The sequence below is a fragment of the Pseudochaenichthys georgianus genome, chromosome 21 (assembly GCF_902827115.2).
Source record: "Pseudochaenichthys georgianus chromosome 21, fPseGeo1.2, whole genome shotgun sequence".
Taxonomy (NCBI): domain Eukaryota; kingdom Metazoa; phylum Chordata; class Actinopteri; order Perciformes; family Channichthyidae; genus Pseudochaenichthys; species Pseudochaenichthys georgianus.
In genome coordinates, this window is record NC_047523.1 from 17,961,263 (window position 1) to 17,985,656 (window position 24,394).

At 41.7% G+C, this 24,394-nt stretch overlaps 2 protein-coding genes across 2 annotated transcripts in view; one reads left to right on the plus strand and one right to left on the minus strand.

The window, feature by feature from the left end:
* Window positions 1-22,376, plus strand: part of LOC117467037 (GTPase IMAP family member 8-like) — a 47,441-nt gene extending 25,065 nt beyond the window's left edge. The window contains exon 6 of the mRNA XM_034110597.1: window positions 21,859-22,376. The gene's annotated coding sequence lies outside the window, so the exon portion shown is untranslated. The remainder of the gene's footprint in view (window positions 1-21,858) is intronic.
* On the minus strand, window positions 853-1,785 carry LOC117467038 (olfactory receptor 6B2-like). The gene has a single exon (XM_034110598.1). It carries the CDS (start codon window positions 1,783-1,785, stop codon window positions 853-855), a length of 933 nt encoding a protein of 310 aa, XP_033966489.1.
* Window positions 22,377-24,394: the final 2,018 nt, after the last annotated feature.

Here is a 24,394-nt window from a genome sequence, read left to right on the forward strand (position 1 = left end):
GACAAAATTTAATTTCCAAGCAAATCACAGTGATCAAGTAATAACAATACAGTTGTTGTTTTTTCCAATATGTTGAAGTAATATATATCCTGACAATATTACCTGCAGGTAATGGGCTATAGGACGAAGGTTAGAAGACATAGTGTGTGTGCAATGAATTTGTACGTCGTTGAAATAAGTATTTGAAAAAATTAAGCACAACATTTAATATCAGTTTAAATATAGGGACAAATTATTACATACAAAATAAAATAATACCATGTGGTGGATAGTAAATGCAAAATGGATGAACCGTCATGTAAATAGGGATGTATTGTGCATAACTTTAAGTAATTAATATATATACATGCATACATACATACATACATACATACATACATACATACATACATACATACATACATACAGAATATGAGTATATATATGTAAGTATATTTATTCAGAGACCTGAGCTGGTATCGTATTTTCTGGCAAGGTAAATTAATGTATGGAAAAAGTGTGCAGGTAATTGTTATATTTTGTATAAGATGTAGAAACATCATGATCAGGAGCATAGACATTAAAACGAGAGTTGTAAGAATGTGCTATTTAACAGAAGTGTTGTCCATTAGATATCTATACAAGCTCTAAATGCATTACATGCAAAACATAAAATGTCCATTTACTGTAGCCACACATGCATATGTAGCAAATTATCAACATATTATCAGGCTTGTATTTATTTGTTCGTATTAAATTACATTCTGCTGACATTTTAATGAAAACCTTTTCCCATTCTTATGACGTATCCTAAACATTGCATTTTTAAATTTTACAATCTGTTAAATTTGAAGATATACTCAACTGAAGCAATTATTTTCTTTTAATATACACTAAACCTAAAATTCTGTTTCGTATCTTGGTCAGTTTAAATCCATATATTAGAGGATTAATCACAGGAGAAATCAGCAGAAATACAATAGCAATTAAGTTCTGAAGGCTCTGAGGTATATCTCTGGAGCCAAATCGCATATACATCAAATCAAACACTATTGCAACAAGGAATGTGATTAAAGAGGTCAAGTGAGGAACACATGTCTGCATAAATTTTACCCTGTCTTCTTTGGACCTAACACAAGTTTTAACAAGATGCATATAAGTCCAAATTGTGAAAATCCCATGAAACACATAAACGACTATTGTAATATATGCAGCGATGTTGTTTGGAAGGGTGTCAGCATCAGAACAAGCAAGTTTGACAATTATCCAATTGACACAAAAGATTCTATGTATTTTGAAACTACACAGCTTTAGTCTGGAGGTTAGCAGAACATTAACAGAGAAAACGCAGAAAGGTGTTAGCCAGGAGAAACATATGAGCTGAGAGAGCCTCCTCTTTGACATGACAGAGTGGTAGTGTAGTGGTCGACATATAGCCAGATATCTGTCGTAAGCCATGACTGCTAAAATGGATAAATCACAACAAGCAAACGAGTACATGACAAAAGCCTGCAAAAGGCATCCTTCATATGAGATTTGTTGAGAAGAAGTCAGCAGATCTAAGAGGAATTTAGGGAAGAAACCTGTGGTCCCATAAAGTCCATTAATGCAAAAACTGCACAATAAGATGTACATGGGTTCATGCATGTTTTCATCCAAGATGATGATCAGGATGAGAGAGATATTGAGAAACAAAATCACACAGTAATACAGTAAAGTGAATGTGAAAAGAGTTAGTCTGTAATTATTTGTCTCGTTTAACCCTGATAAAATGAACATTTTCACAACAGAAACATTATCCATCATAAGATAATTATTTTCAAACCTGTCTCTTCAAATTCTGCTTTCCCTCTGTCATGGCAGGGATGGTGAATGAGTAAGAGGTTACTCTGTGATGTAGCTACACTCCCATCAAAACCTGTTCTGCCTCTAAGTTTCTATTGCAACGGCTAATGGGACAAGGTAAAACCATATGGGAATTTAACCTCAACGCTAGAAACAATGAATGTCAAATAAACATGGTAGCTGTAGAAACCTGTCTCGTATGGGAAATTGCTCACAAACAGATATTGTGCAAATGCAAGGGCGAATTCAGTGGGAGTTACGTCTTTAGCCCTAGAAGCTCTGAATCAAGGTGAGCTGCTGATCATTGTCCATAATAGATGGCTGAATGAGCTGGGCTGAATCTACATCATTTTGAAGAATATAATGCTTATTGGCAAGAGGGAGAGGGGAGAAGGTTAGACCAGTAGTGGTTGTTAAGTGACAGTGGTGCAGCCTCGGGGACATTTCTCCTTGTGTACCTAGTGTTCTAGGAAAGCAGATTCAGCATCAGCCCTATTTATTTGTATTGTTAGACATCTCAAATGATAAATCATCCTTACCCGGAGAAATGTTGTGGGCTACGATGCTCAGCTAAAGAGTCAGTAGGTTAGCAGATTGCACTAAGCAAACTAAAGGTAGCTGTTTCTGTAATTACTTGTTAGCTAATGCTAGTGGCATTGGTTCTCTGAATACATTTGATGATCAGTAAGGTTAAATGTCTGTCTAATGATACAGTTGAACATGCTTTACAATATGCATATCACAGAAGTATTAAAGAGTAAATTGTACACCAGTAGTTGAACTCAGACACCTATCACTCTCCAAATAGCTAACTATTATCAGGATGTGACTTAACTTATTTCTACAACTTGACTCTAAACCTCTGCAGCTTTCGATCTTGTTAACTAAATATAATAGTTTTACATATTTACAAATGCTGATCTTAAAGCAATTTCAGCACTTATTGATTTATTCAAGGCACGGACATCACCAGTGTTAGCTAACAACTTATTGAACAAAGGCTACAGTAAAGCTAGGTAGCTAGCTTAATGTGACATGAATCTGACAACCTGCAGTCAAACGACGTAATTGGCTGGCAGTACCATTCACTGGTTAATTTAAAAGTCATTAAATGTTAACATTAAACCATTAACCACAAATATATAAATACCCAATAAATATATATACACCAAGAATACATACCAGTGGCGAACCGTCAGGGCCTTCAATGTATTCAGAGAACACCCTGGAAGTGGAACACTCAGATAAAACAAACAAAAAAATCGATTTAATTATATAAATCAAATGTAATACAAATGTATATACAATGAATAAATGAGAATCGTATATGTGTTGTTGATCTGTAATATTACAGTGTTACGTTGATTTGTTTGTCCTTCTCGGACCATGCACTACGCATTTCAGTGGTTTTGTGTTAGAAAAGACAGCAACCAATCAGATCTTGTTCTGGGTCTCTGGGTAGAATATCCTTCAACCAAGGTATTCTACATCCTTGATATAATGCCCTGGCCGTTGCACTGAATGAGAGCGTACGTTTGGACTGACAGTTTGATCAACCAATCATATATTGATTTGTAGCGAATGGGCGTATTCTTTCAGAGTTTCCCTCGGTTCCAGGAGTGGAGTGCACCAGCTGGGCGTAACTCTACATCCGACGTAGAACCGAAGGTTAAGACCAAACTAAAGTTATGACTAGTGCACCACTTAGACTTAAGCACTGTATGCGTTGCGCCCGGGTGTAACTTTTACGCCTAGTATGGAGTAAGCGTAAATCGGAAAGACAGACTAGTATCCATAGTAACGTAAAACAGGCAAGAAGGAAAATAACTATGGCAGTGCGTCTTGTTGACGACTTAACCGCAATCACATAATAAACAACATATACGTATATTTGTAATATGAACGCTGTTTTTTTGCAATTGCATTTCAATAAGCTCCCATTGTGACCACATATTTTCATTAGGCCGTTTTATAGCCTATTTTATTCAAAAAACACACACAAGAACATTAGATAACAACATTTGGAGAACTGTTAACATGAAATTGAGTTAAAAACAAGTACAACAAATATGATTAGAGAATGGTGAATGACAAATTGTCTTCTTCAGTGATTCTTTGCTGATTCTTAAGAATTATAATTTTGAGTCTTAATTTCTCCTTCTCCAGCTCAATTTTGTCAAGTTCCGCTCTCAGTTGTGTGGTCTCCACCTCCACATGAACGATCTCTTTCTCCACCAGTTCACGCTGTAGCTCTGTAAAATCCCTCTTTCTTTTTCGGGGTGTGGGCGTCATTTTTCTCTTCTTTTGGTTTCCGTTATCCATGACTTCGTTATCCAAGTCTTAGCTTGCTCTGAATGGAGGAGTTCGAGTGTTAAATTATGTAGACGTGTGTTGCTTGGCAACAATTACTGTTTTGCGTGTATTCACGTGGACGCGCACTTAAGACCAGGCGCAGCTACGACCGAGACTAGTCAGGCTTGGTGCACTCGGTGTAAATTCGAATCACTAAGTCGGACGTAGCTAAGCCCGACATTAGAGTTAAGACCTACTTTTGTACGCCCAGCTGGTGCACTCCAAGGTACTAGAAGGCCCGGTAGTTCACTGGCTCGAGACAGAGGACCTAGATGAATGCGACGAAGCAATTCATATGCCGTTTTATTGTTTTTAACGTTGAAATGACAAGTGCAACAGGCGAAGATGAAGTTGTTGCTACATACATGTATTACTCAAATATAAATAGGTGCAAAGTACTGTTAAACTTCCCCTCTGCCCGATTCCCACTTGGTGATTCCCTCCCGGAACTATTTATAGTGCGGGCCACTGGGAACTGTTTTGACCGAACACCCTGTGAGAAAGAGACAGGCAGGGGTACGTTTACACTTCATCAACAATCAATCATTTCATTGAATTTACTTTGAAGAATGTCACGGATATTTACTTTACCACCAATAATACTCAATAATAATACGATCATTCATATCTAAATGATTTATCTATCACTCAGATGAACGACAATATGGAACCTCCCAGTGTCCGAAACATCCGCAACAAAACAATCTTTAATAAATAAATGTATTAAAGGTGGGGTAGGTAATTCACTTCAGAAACACTTTTTGCTATATTCCATGGAATGCTCTTAACATCCCGATAGCAATGAATATATGAAATGCTTTGACAATAAATACTTACAAAAATATCATCTGTGGAAGCCGTGGCGCTGTAAAAAGCACGAGCAATCAATTTAGCCGGTCCGGCTAAAATAACTGGATGGCCGACCTGCCTGTCAGCCTTCCATCTGTGCACAAACTTATCTCGTGCAGTCATTGGTCATGTGCATTGGTCATGTGCACGTTCATGTGTGTTGGAGGAGGGGCTCTGTAAGCAAGTCTGAAGGAAGAGGCAGATTTCTTCCGGTTGTGTACTTTCAAATTCTAGCGCACTCGAGCTGGTTTCTCCATTCTTCTTACCTACCCTACCTTTAAGATCCGACGTGTGTTCTTCCAACAGTGACAATCACTGCCTGACACTGTTCCAATTAACCATTATACATCTACTAATTATTATTATGCGCCCGTCGTTACAAGCATCATGTCTTGGTTATTTTTCAAGGGTGTGGGAGGGTGATCATTCGTTCTAATTCCCATCCATCAAGTGTTAAACACACACAGTGGCGGTTCTAGAACATGTTACATGGGGTGGCAAAGGGGGGGCAAGAGGTCATGCCAGGGTGGCATGGGAGGGCGGACAGTGCGTGGTATTTTGTACTGTATAGAACCTATTTATTGTTAAATCATGGCCTAACACAAGTGTTCTTAATGCACAAGAGAAACAAGGTATTCAGACAAACAAACAAAATTATAGTGTCAGTGATGCAAATTAGTCGCTTTTCGGCGCCTCCCGCTTTTTTAACGCTGATTTGGGTGACTTGTGTAATTTGTGGAGAACCGAAGAGAGTTTTCGTTTTGGGGGGGGGGGGGAGTCCGTCTGTCCGTCAGTCAGTCCACTTCTCACTTCAAAAAAGAAGAAGAAATCTAGACCGCAATATAATTAAACAAGCGAGTGCCTGTTTTTCCTGGCCAAGGACAGGTTCCTTGAACACAACACGAGCGTAACGTGTCTTCACGTGGTACATGTCTCGTCTGAATGGAGTGTAGACTAGTATAAGGTGTGACTTGTACCAAAGAACAGATAACTAAGCTGACTGAGCGGAGAACTAATGTGTCAACGTGCGCCAACGCCTCCATCAATTTTGAATGGGGTGACGTAGAATACAGGCGACGTCACGACGATGTCAGACGTCACGGCGACGTATCATAAGTGCGCTCAAAGTACGCGCTCACGTGGTGGCGGCGTAGCTTAGAAAGCGCCATCTTAGATATGCATGTTCTTAACGTACGTGTGGATATGCGCGTGAATAACGTACGTGTGGATAAGCGTGTGAATAACGTACTTGTGGATAAGCGTGTGAATAACCTCCGTCTCGCCTCCGTTAGCATTGTATAGTATCTGGTACGGGGATTAATAAGAGTTGTGTCTAGCAGCTCTCTCTCTCGCTCGGGAACAGCCAGGCCCGGACTGGCCATCGGGAGGACCGGGAGGTTTCCCGATGGCCTGGCCTGTTAAGTGGCCTGCTAGCCTGAGGAATTTTTTTTATGTATGTATTGTGAACGCAACGCTGCGCAAATGTGGGTCTGACTCTGCCTCACAGAGGGTGACTGGCTGTCTACATGATGTGGCCTGCCGACATGGCCACTTTCATACAGATCACACACTAATGCCCTCGATTGGTCTCTGTGTGCAGGGCCGGACTGGGACAATAAGTCAGGCCGGGAATTATACACCCAGCCAGGCCACTACCAGTTTTCTTTTGTGCCATTTTCCTGGATTTATTTGTCAATATTTACAGCGTTGCTGCCCATACTCTACTACCCCAGAATAAACATATGGACATGGGTTACTATTTAAAAAAAAATTGCAAATCTATTTAGGAACCTATCCTATTCAAGCTCGAGAGGGTGTGTATGTGTGGCGCGAGCGAGCGAGAGAGAAAGCGCGGGCACCGGTTACTTGTATTGTTGTTGTTAGCATCTGGTGCTAGCTAGCGGCACTAACGGATATAATGAGCTGTCAACAAGGTGGAGGAGAGTCCTCTGCTGTCAGACTGAGAGACTGATAACCTCAGCTCAGGTGAGATAAAGGACTCTGAGTGTTTAGATAGTTAACTTAGTCTAAGTTCTCTGTGGGTCTCAAACGGTTTGGTCCCCATTTAGCCTATGTAAACACATATTTCCATTTGAAGGGGGAGTGATTAGTAAAATATGCATGAATAATAAAAAAAAAAGGTGAAAAAAGGTAAGTTCAGGAGCCCAGACACACTCACAACTATAAATGAACCAAAAACAAATAAATAAACAAGTTTCAATGTTTTTTCATATTGGATATGGTATGTTATTTGTTATGGCCATGTCCTTATGGTTTTATGATTATTTAAATGTATACAGTTCTGTTTCATATGGGTGTAGTCTCTTTATTTTCCCCTCAAAGTGCACCAGATTGATGCATTTAAGTCCAACATTTAAAAAAAAAAATCTTACCGTGGGGGCATGCCCCCTGACCCCCCTAGAGGATTTGAGGTCCACCTCCACTTAAAATATGTTCACATGGATAGGTTCCTAAATAGATTTGCACATTTTTTTTAGTATAAATATATATATATATAAATAGTAACCCATGTCCATATGTTTATTCTGGGGTAGTAGATTTAAAGTGTAGGGCTATCACTATGGGCAGCAACGCTGTAAATATTGACAAATAAATCCAGGAAAATGGCACAAAAGAAAACTGGTAGTGGCCTGGCTGGGTGTATAATTCCCGGCCTGACTTATTGTCCCAGTCCGGCCCTGGGAACAGCTGATGGCTGCACGGCGATCAGCTGTCCCTCCCTCCCTCAAGGTGTGTGTGGGTGTGTCTCATTCACTGTCCCTCAGGTTGTAGCATGTTTCGATTGCCAGTTTGTGGCTTGTATGAATTGTGAACGCAACGCTGGCATAATATGATGTGGCCTGCTGACATGGCCTCTAATAAACACACAGGACTAAAATAATACCTGTTTAATTTAGCCCAGATGCGGTGAATGCAGGCCAAATGCATTAATGCGGCATATATTGAAGTTGTTCAAAGTTGCACCGGTATGAGGCGCAGTGAGAACCACGCACCTGTCAGACTAGCGAATGGGCACACTTGAATTTCAGGAGAATAATGAAGATGTGATTGGTTGTTCCATACTCCTGTTACCTTTTATTACTATTAACGGTATCTCGGCACCGAAACCGTAGTTTCGAATACACACCGGTGGTTTCTGACTTGGCTCGTTGTCAGCCGGTAACCAGCTGCCCAGACATTTCGAGGGGAAAAAGGATGGAAACGAGGCGTTCGGGTGCCGTGGGAAGAACCTCCGTTTATTCATGTTATTCAAGCTATATTGACACTGTATTCCATACATACATACATACATACAGACTAGATACTATTCATTTTCTGACCACTTTCTCTATACTTTCGTCTCTCTCTCCATAACTCCGCACTTCGCCTTGGCCATCACATTTCACACACACAGAGACTCCAAAACCCACAACCCCTTGCGGATGCTACTCTTAAAGTGACAGGCCAAGCCTGTAACACTCCGTTTCTCACGAAACCAGCGCCCTGCTGTTTACATTAGTGTGGACTGAACCGACTGAAACTGACGGCAAGGTTAATTATTGTGGAAGGATGGACCCCCATCATGCAACAAAAAAAGGCAGCAAAATGTGCTAAAATCACTGATTTATTCAGAACCCCCCCCGTATGGTATAGATAGAATGACGAAGCAGAAAGTAAGTGAGCGAACATTATGAGCCACATTTATTTCTATATTGTAGCCTGATGTGCACATCGACCAACAAAACAGTTTCTCAGTCCAATGCTAAGTTAGTGACAGGCTCTGTGTGACTGGAGACTATAAGGCTACACAAAACCCAAACATGTCCTTAATGTTACTGTTTAGAGTATAGGTGAGGTCCTGATAGTTTATTCCGGTAAATTACTCTGACCTTACTAATTGACCTGACCGAAGTTATTGAGTCTATGTAAGTTTACTGCTTGGCTCAGATCCACCAACGTCAGCAAGATCTCACCTCTATTAACTCCCCGAAGAACCAGGTTCAATGAACTGCTGTTTCAATTCAGACAACTCTTTTTAATCTGTTTAAGCGATCCCGAAGGATTTTGGTATCAGTAAATGAGGTGTGTTCCTACCTAAGCGTGTGTGTGGCAGGGTGCAGTCTTACCTTTGAAGCAGGAGAGGAGAGCACAGATGTCCTTTAAGTTGTCCCAGTCCAAAAGGTGGGATCAGTTTATTTGAAGAAAAATAGGTCCAAACTAATACAGGGTTTTTACCTTCTCTCTTTACAACATTATAATCATACTAAACAAAAAATGATGCTGTGATCATGTTCAAATATGAAACTTTAATTCACAGTCTTACATTTATTACCAAAATGTTTCACTTCAACTACCCAATTCAGTTGTGACATTTCAAAATCTCCCGATAGAATTTAGAGGCATTTCCTCATAAAAAGACCGGTGATAATAAAAAGCACATTCAACTTTTCATTCACCAAATCAATTCACATCAATTCCATACCTTTTTATTTTCCGTCACAGTCGGCGGGTACTAACATTCAAAAACCCATACCTGTCCGCATGATTTCGGAGGAAGGTCCTCACGGAGGCGGGTACTAATACTCACAAACGCTTCTTTCCGTCACAGATGGCGGGTACCAACATTCAAAAACCCATACCTGTCCGCATGATTTCGGAGGAAGTTCCTCACGGAGGCGGGTACTAATACTCAAACGCTTCTTTCCGTCAAATCATTCCATTCAGCATTCAAAGAAATTCACTCATTCAAAGAAATTCACTCAGCATTCCAACCAAGAAATTCAAGAGATATTTACCAAGTTTGAGAGAACCTTACCGAGAGCTATTAACCCAGCTCTGAAGGACAGAGCTTACCAGGAGAGAGTATACCAGGGGTTTCCCCCTCTCTCCCCCCCGAAAATCCAAAAAAGCCAGTCTTTATATGCTCAAAAAACCGGATAGAAAACCCACAAACACCTCCTCTATACCCAACCAACATATTCTATTGGCTCTGGCATAAGACACACCTTCCCAAGTTTGTGTAAAACAAAACATGACTAGACATATTCTATGACTATGACATAACCACCTTTTTGAGGCCTCAATGTGTTTCTCCTTAAGTCCGGAGCCCCCCTCCCTGCTGTGAGAGGAGAGGAAAAAACTGCCTACTCTCTTATCAGAGATTAGGGCATAAATCATTTTAGGCCTTACACTCAACTAAACAAACCACTTTGTTTTGTTTATGCTGTAAATATAGAAAAACCTAAAATATGAAGCATTTTCATTGTGGGTTATACAAGAATATAATTGATTATATTTGATTATAACTAACTTTCGTTTTAAGTATTCAACATACTATGAAGCTCTCAACACCCTCTTTTTAAAACGCAAAGTTATCAAACAGCAACAACTAAAATTGTAAGCATACATACATATTCAAAAACCATCAAGAAGCATTCTCATTATGGGTTCATACAAGAATATGATTGATCATATATGATTTATAATTAACTTTCGTTTTAAGTATTTACTTCATACTATGAAGCTCTCAACACCCTCTTTTTAAAACGCAAAGTTATCAAACAGCAACAGATAAAATCGTAAAAACACATACATATTACATACGTAAAACTTCAAGCATCAATATGAAAAGTTCTTCAGTATGTGAAATCAGGACGACCTTTTGATGAACCTGGTGTGGAGAACATCGAAAACATAGTACCTCACTGGAATGTTCTCGTCATCACAGGTCAGGCACCCGAGTAAAAAAAAGTCATGATGATCATAGATTTGTACGCACCCCCACTCGGCCTGGCACTTGCAGGAGCGGGGGGCCTACAGAATCTGTTGTTCCAGTTGTAGACTCCTAAATCCATGTTGCTATCTGATGTAAATCCTTGACCCTGACCATGGAGGGGTTGAGGTTCCTCCCTGGATGACACCTCCAAACGAAAGCCAGATAACTCGGTCGACAGTTGTTGTGGATTTTTTAGACCTCGTCAATAATCGCTCATGACTTTGTGACGAGGTCAATGAGGCCCCACACAATGATATCACAAACGAGGAACCAGAAGCATATGAAACAGCTTAGCTGGCACTCGCTCATGGCCTCCTGTGTGTGCAGTGTGAGATTAGGTTTATGTGGTGCGAGTGTGGTGCTGGTGGTGACTTGGCACGTCACTTGTTGTCGTCTGTTTCTACCGTCTCTCCCGGCCTGTGACTACGACCTTGTAGAGGCTGACGTGGACCCACGTAGCTCTCTCGGTGACCTTGACCGCTGTCTGGGTGATGAGGAGCACCTGGTAGGGACCTTGCCAACGGTTGGATTTCCAGCTCTTTCTCCGGAAGTCCTTGACCAGCACGAAGTCGTTGGAGATGGTGAAGTGGACCAGTGGCAGGGGTAGGTAGGGCTGCTGCTACCTGGCGTCTGATATCTGACCATGCAGTTATCAGGTAGTCGTCGTCCTTTTTTGGGAAATCCACTGCGATCGGAGTGGCTCAGCGGATAGAGATGCAGCCTGTCCCTCAGAGCTGGAAGAAACATCATCCTCCACTTGCAGAGGTACAGGTGACTCAGCCGCTGGATCCATGCTGCACAGGTTTCCTGGGTCCAGGACATGGCTTCACTTGAGGCTCTGTGACTGAAGTTTCCCCGCTAGGCAGGTTCAAATCCTCTTGGTAGATTGCTGAGGTATTAATCTCAACAATATAGCTAAGATCAAGTATAAATCATTTCTCTGATTCATAAAAAGTTGTTTTCAGTTTAAAAACTTCCCCAAGGGTTTTCTCAAGCACTGGGCCATAACTTACTGTTAGGAACCTTGACTCAATAGCTTGGAGGACTCAAATGCACGACCCAGAGACAAAAAGGTTTTGAAGAAAAAATAGTCTTTACTTGCAAATAAACAAAATCACTCTTTTAGAGGAATGAACAAACTGACAAAACGTAAAGCGCTCTCGTGGAGGGTAAAAAGCAAAACACTGGCTTTCATTAAACAATGGCTTAGATCTTACTTCTTGGAGCAATGAACAAGACGAACCGACAACTAACAAGGGGAGACAGGACAATATATACATGAGGTAAGTGGGCACAGGTGGAAGTGCTCTACCAGAGTGCTCTCTCGAACTGGCTTGAGTTTGCTCACGTGAAACGTGGGATGGACCCTCAAAGATCTGGGGAGTTTGAGGCGCACAGAGACAGGGTTAATGACTCTTGAAATTGGGAAAGGACCCACAAACCTCGGTGCCAACTTCTTGGAGTGAACGTGTAGGGGTAGATCCTTGGTGGAGAGCCAGACTTTCTGGCCCGCCCTGTAGAGGGGAGCCGCACGCCGGTGGCGATCCGCCGCTGACTTCATCCGGGTCGAGGTCCGGACTAGCGCCTGCCGAGCACCGGCCCAAACCCGCCGACAGCGTCGGACCATGGCATGCGCGGATGGAACCTTGACTTCTTCCTCATTAGCAGGGAAGAGAGGAGGCTGGTACCCATTAGCACACTGGAAAGGGGAAAGACCCGTGGCAGCCGAGGGGAGAGTGTTGTGGGCATACTCTATCCAGGTAAGGTGATCGCTCCAAGTGGTCTGCTTCTGGGACACGAGGCACCTGAGGCATGTTTCGAGGTCTTGGTTCAGGCGCTCTGTCTGACCGTTGGACTGCGGGTGGTAACCGGAAGATAAGCTGACGGTGGCGCCGAGGAGCTGGCAAAACTCCTTCCAGAAGTTGGAAATGAACTGTGGTCCTCTGTCGGAAACTATGTCACTGGGGAAACCATGGATTCTGAACACGTGAGTTAACATGACCTCTGCCGTCTTCTTGGCAGAGGGAAGTTTGAGCAGAGGAATGAAATGTGCCATCTTTGAGAAATGGTCTACCACCGTCAGGACGGTAGTGTTACCTTTGGAGGGCGGTAGTCCAGTCACAAAGTCCATGGAGATGTGCGACCATGGTCGCTGAGGCACTGGGAGGGGCTGGAGAAGACCCATCTGGGCCCGGGATGAGGTCTTATTCCGGGCACACACTGGACAGGCCGCCACGTACTCGGAGACCTCTTTTTTCATGGCCGGCCACCAGAACCGCTGCTTTATGGCAAACATTGTTCGTCGGACGCCGGGATGGCATGTGAACTTGGACGTGTGAGCCCAGTGGATTACCTGAGAGCGTAAAGACACAGGGACAAACAAGCGGTTGCCTGGACACTCGCTGGGTGCCGGGCTCACAACATTCGCCTGCTTCACATCTGTTTCTATCTGCCATGTTAGCGACCCAACCACACAGTTCAGTGGAAGGATTGATACTGGTTCCTTGGCATTATGTTCAGGCTCAAAGAGACGAGACAGTGTGTCTGGCTTACGGTTTTGTGTACCGGGCCGAAAAGACAATATGAAGTTAAATCTGCTGAAGAACAGCGTCCACCGGGCCTGACGTGAATTTAGTCGCTTGGCTTTCCTAACATATTCTAAATTCTTGTGGTCAGTCCAAACAAGAAATGGTTGCTCCGCCCCTTCTAGCCAGTGTCTCCACTCCTCCAAAGCTGCTTTGACAGCTAGTAACTCCTTGTTCCCCACATCATAATTTTTTTCAGCTGAGGTCAACTTACGCGATAGATAGGCACAGGGGTGCATCCTGTTATCCTCGGAGGATCTCTGGGACAACACAGCCCCGATGCCCTCGTTGGATGCGTCAACCTCAACCACAAACTGTCTCTGGGGATCCGGAACAGTGAGTACAGGTGCCGTGGTGAATCTCTTCTTGAGGCATTGGAAGGCGGACTCGGCCTGGGAGGTCCACTGAAAGGAGACTTTAGAGGAGGTGAGAGCATGCAAAGGTGCGGCTACAGAACTGAAATTGCGTATAAACTTCCGATAAAAGTTGGCAAACCCCAGGAATTGCTGAACCTTTTTGCTGCTATCAAGAGTGGGCCAGTTGGCCACCGCACTGACCTTGGATGGATCCATCTGCACCTGATTAGCGGTGACAATATAGCCCAGAAAGGAGACAGTGGTTGCATGGAAGTCGCACTTTTCAGCTTTCACATACAACTGATTCTCAAGAAGCTTCTGGAGAACTTGGCGGACATGCATGACATGAGACTGACTATCTGGGGAGAAAATCTAAATATCATCCAGATACACGAAAACAGAAACATTCAAATACTCTCTCAAAATGTCATTTACCATGGCCTGAAATACAGCAGGAGCATTACATAGTCCAAAAGGCATGACCCGATATTCATAATGTCCGCTTGGGGTGTTGAACCCCGTTTTCCACTCGTCTCCCTCTCTAATCCTGACGAGGTGGTAAGCATTCCTAAGATCGAGTTTGGTAAAAACTTTAGCTGTTTGAAGCAGTTCAAATGCTGAAGACATCAGCGGGAGTGGGTGGCGGTTCTTAACAGTTATTTTGTTCAATGGGCTGTAGTCAATGCATGGCCTGAGCGACCCATCCTTCTTACTCACAAAGAAGAATCCTGCACCAGCAGGTGACGAAGAGGAACGGATTATCCCCGTTTTCAACGAGGAGGAGATGTAATCGTCCATGGCCGCGCGCTCCGGTCCCGAGATGGAGTATAAGCGCCCCCTAGGGATGGGTGCGCCAGGCAGCAGGTCGATGGCACAGTCAAAAGGACGATGAGGGGGCAGTGACAGAGCTTTGGTTTTATTAAAAACCTCCTTAAGGTCATGGTAGCATGAGGGGACCTTGGAAAGGTCAGGAAAATCTGAGCTTCTAACCGAAACTGCAACGGTTTGTGGGATTCTACAGGACTGTTCACAATTCCCTCCCCATCCCTTAATTTGTCCTGAACCCCAATCAATCTGTGGGTTATGTGTCTTTAGCCAAGGAAACCCCAAAATCAGTGGATGTTGTGCTGAATTGAATAGATGAAACTGCATTATCTCTACATGATTATTATCAATTGTTACTTGAATGGGTTCCGTACAATCAGTTACTTTACACATTAGTCTGCCATCTAGGGCGCTGGCATTGACAGGATGCTTGAAAGGGACAGTCTTAATATTAAGGCGTTTAGCTAAATCCCAGTCTATGAGGCTTTCATCAGCCCCAGAGTCAATTAGCGCCCCCAGAGTATGTGTCTGACTGTTAGCTGTGACTTTAACCTGGGTGAGTGTGCGAGGAGGATAGTTAGAGGAAATCTTGCTCACCAACGCCCTCCTCATGGTTGGTGAGCAAGCCCTTTTCCCGGGCATGTTGCCTGCTGGTGACCCGATTGGCCACAGTAAAAGCAACATCCCTCCTGCAGGCGGCGCCGTCTTTCCTCTGGAGAAATCCTTGTTCTCCCGAGCTGCATTGGCTCCTCCGGTGCCTGTGATGGCGCTGTTCCTGCTGGGCCTGATGAAGAGTGAAACAAGGGATCCCATGAAGGCTGCTTATCCAGAGAGCGCCCCTGGTGGCTTGGATGTCTTGTTGCAGTTCGGCGCCGTTCTCTCTCTCTTTCTCTGAGGCGGTTATCAACTCGCATAGACATGGAAATCAGCGATTCCAGGTCTTGTGGTAGTTCTAGTGGAGCCAGGTGGTCTTTGATGGTTTCAGATAGTCCATTCCGGAAGGCGTCTATTAATGCTGGGGTGTTCCAGCCACTGTCTATGGCTATGGTACGGAACTCTATGGCATAATCTAACACTGGCCGTGGGTGCTGTTTGAGCTGCATGAGTACACGGGTGGCCTCAGCGGCAGGTGAAGTAAGATCAAAAATCCTGCTCATAGTTTCTTTGAATTCTGTGAAAGATCCACATATACTGGAGTCTCTTGACCACTCCGCAGTGGCCCATGCGGCAGCTCTGCCAGTTAAATGGGAGACCATAAATGCTACTTTAGCCTCATCTGACACAAACGCGGCTGGGTTAAGCTTGTAATGCAGGTCACACTGGACTAGGAAGGTTCTGCAGTTGCCAGATTCACCTGAATATTTCTCTGGCGATGCCAACCGCAGTGGGACAGGAGAGAAACTGACCTCGGCCTGATTAGCAGCAGGATTAGCATCAGGTGGCGTAGCAGAAATCGGAGCTGTAGCAGTTGCCTCTAGATGAGTGAGGACTCTGTGGAGCTGTTCTGCCAGCTGGTTCACCTGCGACGTGACAGAGGTTTGGAAATCCTCCTGGCGATCTGAAAGGTCCTTCACTCCATGGCTAATGGTTTTTAGCTGCCCCTGGTGCTGATAGATGATGTTTCCCTGTGCAGACAGGGCAGTCTGGAGCATCTTGGGGTCGGCTGAGTCCATATTGGTCGGTTCGTTCTGTTAAGAACCTTGACTCAATAGCTTGGAGGACTCAAATGCACGACCCAGAGACAAAAAGGTTTTGAAGAAAAAATAGTCTTTACTTGCAAATAAACAAAATCACTCTTTTAGAGGAATGAACAAACTGACAAAACGTAAAGCGCTCTCGTGGAGGGTAAAAAGCAAAACACTGGCTTTCATTAAACAATGGCTTAGATCTTACTTCTTGGAGCAATGAACAAGACGAACCGACAACTAACAAGGGGAGACAGGACAATATATACATGAGGTAAGTGGGCACAGGTGGAAACAATCAGGGGCGGGGCAGACACTGATGATGGCGGGAAAAGGAACCAGAGCAGGAAGTAAAGGGACCTGGAATGAGACAAGGTGAGTACAACATAAAACAGGAAGTGGAACATAAACTAAACTAACATGACAAAACTTAACATAATTGACGGGACACAACACTTACTCTTATCAGTTTAACGACCTGACAGCCCTACACCTCCATGCTGTGTGGAAACCAGCAAAAAAGAAGGAGGAAGATGTGCTCAAAAAAATCTAATTTAAATGAATACTGTTGTAGGGTGTAGGCATATGACAATTAAAATAACTGAGAAGAAAACTAATAGTGTAAAATTAACAAACAATGAGAAAAATAATACAAAGGTTATTTCCCATTTCCTCTTTGATACTGAGGTATTCTCCATTCTAGCTCTAATGATCCATATGCTAATAGACAGAGTTTCGTCTTGCTATCTTTCTTTTCATAATGCACTAAAGATTCTAACAGTTCTACTGTTAAATCCTTTGCATTTGAGCTATTACTTGTTACTCAGACTTAAATTCCCTCTTTTGCTCTATAAAATATCCCTTGGCACCGAATTTACCAAGACAAATTCTAAATTCTTGCGGGAAGATCCCACAAAAAGCCATCCTCTCCTGTGGAAGAAAGCACATTAACTGCCACGGGTGTGTGCAAAACATGTCATGTGATGTGAGACTGATGGCATCAACAGTGGATTGGGTAGGCCGCAGAGATTGACTTCACTGTATCCAAACCTTCTGATTTAGTTTTAAGCTAACCCTTCTCTGGACTTCGCCCCTTTCTGGTCACCCATACACGATTTCTGAACTTAAACGGAAAAGGTGTGATAGTTAGATATGACCTGACCTTTGCCCTAGGTAGCTTTTCCATACATATAGGAATATATTCAGTTGTATTATCCATTCTTATTCTCTCAGTTGTAGGAAAAACATACTTATATGTTCCGCCATTTCAGCAGACACTGTGTTCCAGTTGCTCTGGTCAGAGGATAGACATGTTTATGACTCCCTCCATTATCAAAGGTCACCAGGAAATACTTGTTCCCACTGAGAGTGCGGGTCAGAAAAGGACCTTCTATGTCAGCGCTAAAACTGATTAGTGGTTCTTCCTCTATTATTTTAAGATGCTCAGGATGAACTTTCTTGAACCCATCCACCTCTACACATTGAAGATATGTTGACCGTGTGTGTTGTAAGTGCAATCGCAGTTTCGGTATGAGGATTTAATTGTGGAGACAATATTTTCTCATCCGAAATAGGCCCTACATGGCCTAAACTGCTGTGTAGTTCACGCACAACCCGAGGAGCTTCTTCAGGGGGTACGTGAATGCTTCCACCCTTTTTCCATATTCTAGGGAATATGGCAGTCAGGTGGTTAACTCTTCCCCGGCTTTAAGCAAGGTAAAACTTCTCTATTACCCTGATAGTCTAATTTGATCTTATCTGTATGGCTACGGACATGATTCCACTCCAGGTACATGCCTGCCTTTAACTCTGCAATAAGACCCTCACTTGAAGGGCATGTGTAAGTGCTTCACCTTTCACATTGAACTGCCTTTGTTCCCAGTTATTAAGCTCTTCTTTACCCGCTTTGTAACAATAATCACTATCAGTAACAATACGGATGTGTGTTATTTTACGTTGTTTAGCAAAAAGAAGTCCCTCAACAAATGGCCTTTGCCTCAGCAGTTTGTACTGTACCTAGTATTGCACCCTTTTGCTTTCAAAGTACTTCACCTGAATTAGTTTTCATTATAAAGGCCCAAGTGGCTGCTTGGTCACCTTTTCGCATTTCCCCTCTGTAAACAGTGTTACCTTTGGAGCAGCGGTTTTTCTTTAAGGGTTTCAATGTTTCCCTTTGTGGCTTACTACCTGTGGTCCTAAACTCCACATCTGGATCAGACATCATCCTCTGCCATTTTCCATTATTATTCTCTCAGTTTTTTGATATTGATATTTTTGTTCTGGTGTTAAGATAATTGTTTGAATCTCCCTCTTTTCTTAACAACTGGAGCTATGTCTATTTTAGATCTGACTTGGTTAAGAGGTTATTTGTTCGTTGGTGAGAGGAACACTATTCCCCTTGTGCTGGGTGGGGGTGGGTGGCCTGCTTTGGGAGAGTTTCTTATCTCCATCTTCCTCTCTGTGCTGAGGCCATAAAACTTTTAATGGGTCGCTCCGTGGTCTGTTCAGATTTTCTTCCCCTCCAGAGGTCACACCTGTCTCTGACCCTGTGTGCTGGGTTTTTCTGCAGCACCTCAGGAGCAGAGAAAGGGGGAGATTTTTTTCCAAAAAGTGTAAACTCCTTCATGAGAAAAATTGTTTAGTTGATTTTGGTAAAGTATTTGAGCTTTAGCTTCGCAAAAAAACTTCCTCATATTAGTTTTGAAGATATTGTTGCGGTTTGATATCTGCTGATAGTTCCCACTTAGGTTTTCTCTTAAAAGTACATGCAAAACAACCAGTATTTGTGGGTCATCTGATCACCACCTTGCCTTCTGACAGTTTAATAGTCCTTATCATATTATCACTGTGCTTTCATGCTAGGACCTATTCTCTTTGCCAGAGCTGCTGCTATTCCTCCTGCATGTTTTAGCTTCCTATTAGCAGGGTTCACTAACATGGTTTGTTGACTAGTTTAAGATTTTCAATAATTGACATTTATTATTTCCAACATTCCTTTTCCCTGAATATCATGTCTAACAATGTGTTTTATTCTAGGATTAGTAGATACTCATAAATGGCATTTTCTAGCTTTTATCCCTGTAGGGTGGAGGTAGGGTCTCAGACATTATACCACCTGCTTGTTGCTCTCTGTCCAAACGGTAGTATGACAGGAAAGTATTTAGGTCGCGGTACGCCCATGGGTCTGGGCTAAGCTGACCAGGGCGAGCAGAAGCTCCGGATGTTGCTTCTGTGTATCCCTCCCTGTGTGGTTGGCTGAGTCATTAAATTGCGTTTTAACCTCATCAGCCATCTTTAACAGACAGCAATATCCGATATAATATAACCCTCAGTCCGGTGCAATAGTATGAACTTAAATTACTACACTTTAAGTTAAAATATATATTCTAGGATTCGGGTAGGTATTTTAACAAGACTTTCAGCCTGTATTTCGCTGATTTGTACTCATCGACTTTTTTCACTAGGTCGTTTTGGTTCTTGTATTTTGACTCTGTAAAAGTATTACTTTTCACAGAGCCCCACGTTGGGCGCCATGTTTAGAGTATAGGTGAGGTCCTGATAATTTATTCCGGTAAATTACTCTGACCTTACTAATTGACCTGACCGAAGTTATTGAGTCTTTGTAAGTTTACTGCTTGGCTCAGATCCACCAACGTCAGCAAGATCTCACCTCTATTAACTCCCCGAAGAACCAGGTTCAATTAACTGCTGTTTCAATTCAGACAACTCTTTTTAATCTGTTTAAGCGATCCCGAAGGATTTTGGTATCAGTAAATGAGGTGTGTTCCTACCTAAGCGTGTGTGTGGCAGGATGCAGTCTTACCTTTGAAGCAGGAGAGGAGAGCACAGATGTCCTTTAAGTTGTCCCAGTCCAAAAGGTGGGATCAGTTTATTTGAAGAAAAATAGGTCCAAACTAATACAGGGTTTTTACCTTCTCTCTTTACAACATTATAATCATACTAAACAAAACATGATGCTGTGATCATGTTCAAATATGAAACTTTAATTCACAGTCTTACATTTATTACCAAAATGTTTCACTTCAACTGCCCAATTCAGTTGTGACATTTCAAAATCTCCCGATGGAATTTAGAGGCATTTCCTCATAAAAAGACCGGTGATAATAAAAAGCACATTCAACTTTTCATTCACCAAATCAATTCACATCAATTCCATACCTTTTTATTTTCCGTCACAGTCGGCGGGTACTAACATTCAAAAACCCATACCTGTCCGCATGATTTCGGAGGAAGGTCCTCACGGAGGCGGGTACTAATACTCACAAACGGTTCTTTCCGTCACAGATGGCGGGTACTAACATTCAAAAACCCATACCTGTCCACATGATTTCGGAGGAAGGTCCTCATGGAGGCGGGTACTAATACTCACAAACGGTTCTTTCCGTCACAGATGGCGGGTACTAACATTCAAAAACCCATACCTGTCCGCATGATTTCGGAGGAAGTTCCTCACGGAGGCGGGTACTAATACTCAAACGCTTCTTTCCGTCAAATCATTCCATTCAGCATTCAAAGAAATTCACTCATTCAAAGAAATTCACTCATTCAAAGAAATTCACTCAGCATTCCAACCAAGAAATTCAAGAGATATTTACCAAGTTTGAGAGAACCTTACCGAGAGCTATTAACCCAGCTCTGAAGGACAGAGCTTACCAGGAGAGAGTATACCAGGGGTTTCCCCCTCTCTCCCCCCCGAAAATCCCAAAAAGCCAGTCTTTATATGCTCAAAAAACCGGATAGAAAACCCACAAACACCTCCTCTATACCCAACCAATATATTCTATTGGCTCTGGCATAAGACACACCTTCCCAAGTTTGTGTAAAACAAAACATGACTAGACATATTCTATGACTATGACATAACCACCTTTTTGAGGCCTCAATGTGTTTCTCCTTAAGTCCGGAGCCCCCCTCCCTGCTGTGAGAGGAGAGGAAAAAACTGCCTACTCTCTTATCAGAGATTAGGGCATAAATCATTTTAGGCCTTACACTCAACTAAACAAACCACTTTGTTTTGTTTATGGTGTAAATATAGAAAAACCTAAAATATGAAGCATTTTCATTGTGGGTTATACAAGAATATAATTGATTATATTTGATTATAACTAACTTTCGTTTTAAGTATTCAACATACTATGAAGCTCTCAACACCCTCTTTTTAAAACGCAAAGTTATCAAACAGCAACAACTAAAATTGTAAGCATACATACATATTCAAAAACCATCAAGAAGCATTCTCATTATGGGTTCATGCAAGAATATGATTGATCATATATGATTTATAATTAACTTTCGTTTTAAGTATTTACTTCATACTATGAAGCTCTCAACATTACTTAAGGCAAATATGTGTAATATAACCGTTAGACTGTAGCTAACTGTGGGGCTACACACCCCTCATACTATGAGTGAATAACTTGAGATGGTTATGTTGCCTATAAAGGGGAGACAATCATTATGGTATTAGGCCATGCAAATACAGGGTCAACTTAGTGATAAAATAAGTGTTGTATAATATATGTTGTTGAATAATGTTATTTCATAAATAGTTGTTAATGTAATGATTACATGTTCTCCTCATTCAGTTCCACTATCAGATGATGCTGATGGTGATGGCCCTGAGGGAGAGATGCAGACAGAGTTCAGTGGACAGAACTGGCAGGTACAGAGGAAACTGTTTCAATAGGCTATGACTGACACTGAACAAAACCAAAGGAAATGTAATGACAACAGTATAAGCAAGCTATGTTCATGTTCTCTCAATTATAGTTATTGATCAGAGTTTAATCCATCCCAATCAGTACCAGCAGATGCTGAGGAGGTTGACAAGACGAGACAAGTCAAGATTCAGGGTCCAGCACAAGGGAAATTGCAACTGAGGGCAGCGACGTTGTACATATTGACGATATATCCAGCAAAACGCCCCCAAAGAAACTGGTAGTGGCCTGGCTGGTGTATAAATCCCGGCCTGGCCTATGGTCCCAGTCCGGCCCTGCTGACACATCACACACCCATACACAACACACCCATACACTACACACATGACTGATTAACTGATATCACAATTGAGTTACTCTCTTTAAATAAATATACTGTAATTGGAAAAGAATCATGTGTGGTGTCCTTGTGTTGTCCGTCCTTGAGCCAGGGCTCCTTATTGTTGTATGTAGGTTATTGTTGGTTTTAGAATTAATTCAGTGATGGTGTGTGTGTAACACAAACATAATAAATCATTGGATAGTATTTCTCAAATGAAGGGGGAAAATAATGAAATAAAGTGATGTATTAAGACTCTGTGCGAGTTATTACTTTCTTCCTTTACTTGGCATTCTTCAAAAATACACAGACATTGCAGCACATCGTTTCAGAGAAGCCTTTCTCAGCAGTAGAGTAATGTGTTGGCAAACCTTTGTTTCCTCCTGACAGCTCACTTAAAGGTATACTCAATTCAATTAGCATGACCTCAGTTACAGTATTGCCAAAGCTCTATATAGTTGCAACATCTATACAAAATATATATATATATTATACATATATATATATATATATATATTATGTACAATATATATACTCCCCCTTGTGGCCAAAGGGGGACACAACTCTTGTCTTCAGATGCTTGAGTGCAGCAAAATGTAGCTCAGTGACTATTTTGTCAACTAAACATCATAAAACAATACATATTTTAGTAAACGGGACATTATAATCTCCGCACATTAACTCTATATTTGCCTCTGCCATGGTGCCAAAATTAAATGAAATAAAAATAAACAATATGGGTTGCTTCTTCTCTGAACTTCTATGTATACTGCATCACTCCATATCAAATAAACCATAAACAAATACATAAAGTCGTGTTCACTGCAGCGATCTATTTTACACACAAAACTATATGAAAACTTGGTGATATAGGCTACAGCGGCTTTTCTCCTGGAGAACAAGGGAAGACAGGCTTCTCCTGTTTGTTCAGCCTTTGTTATCATTTTGATAATTAAAAATATATATTATTGTCTGTGGTTGTTTTTGCTTTCGGAGTGACTGAAATACAGATTTCAGTATTCTGAGGCTCTGAGCCCCATTTATTTTCCTCACTGACGGCAAAAAAAGTCCGACATTATACGAATTAAAATAAAAACAATAATCGTGGCTTGATATTGAGTAAGAACATGTTTTTATGAACCAAAAAGACGTGTTGCAGGCACGAAACACACTACCAATAGAAATACATTGCTTTTAAAATCGTTCTGTGTGACACGAAAAAAAGGGGGAAATCGTGTTGGTGAACACAATCAATAGATTAAATGTCGTGACTATAACATGAAATGCCGTGAGTACAGAGATGGAGTACTCGAGTCCTGGACTCGGACTCGAGTGCCGATTTTCGAGTAATACAGTTCTATGCAGTAATAAAATAAATATGCAGTACTTTCTGGTTAAACGCCCAAACAACATGGCTTCAGTTCAGAGAGTAACGCTCACATATAAACATGATATACAACGTATTTTCTGGAAAGGTAAATGAATATATGGAAAAAGTGTGCTGCTAATTATGTGTTATATTTTCTATAGGATGTAGAAACATCATGATAAGGAGCATAGACATTAAAACGAGAGTTGTAAGAATGTGCTATTCAACAGAAGTTTTGTCCTTGAGATATCTATACAAGCTCTAAATGCATTACATGCAAAACATAAAATATCCATATAGGCCTACTGTAGCCACATATGCATATGTAGCAAATTATCAACATATTATTCAGATTCAGATTCAACTTTATTGTCATTACGTAGTACATGTACTAGTGACGAAATGTAAGTTTAGGCATCTGACCAGAAGTGCAAAATAGCAGTGCAGGAGTCTACATAATGAGAATAATTATACATGGAATTATTATAAATAGAATAATTATAAATAGGCTATAAACAGATTAATGTATACAATGTAAACGGCATTGACAGTAGACATCAACATATTATCAGGCTTGTATTTATTTGTTCATATTAAATTACATTCTGCTGACATTTTAAAGAAAACCTTTTCCCATTCTTATGACGTATCCTAAACATTGCATTTTTTTTAATTTTACAATCTGTTAAATTTGAGGATATACTCAACTGAAGCAA

Excerpts from the sequence above, each read along its gene's own strand:
- LOC117467038 (XM_034110598.1), bottom strand. The coding sequence starts at position 1,785 with ATGATGGATAATGTTTCTGTTGTGAAAATGTTCATTTTATCAGGGTTA.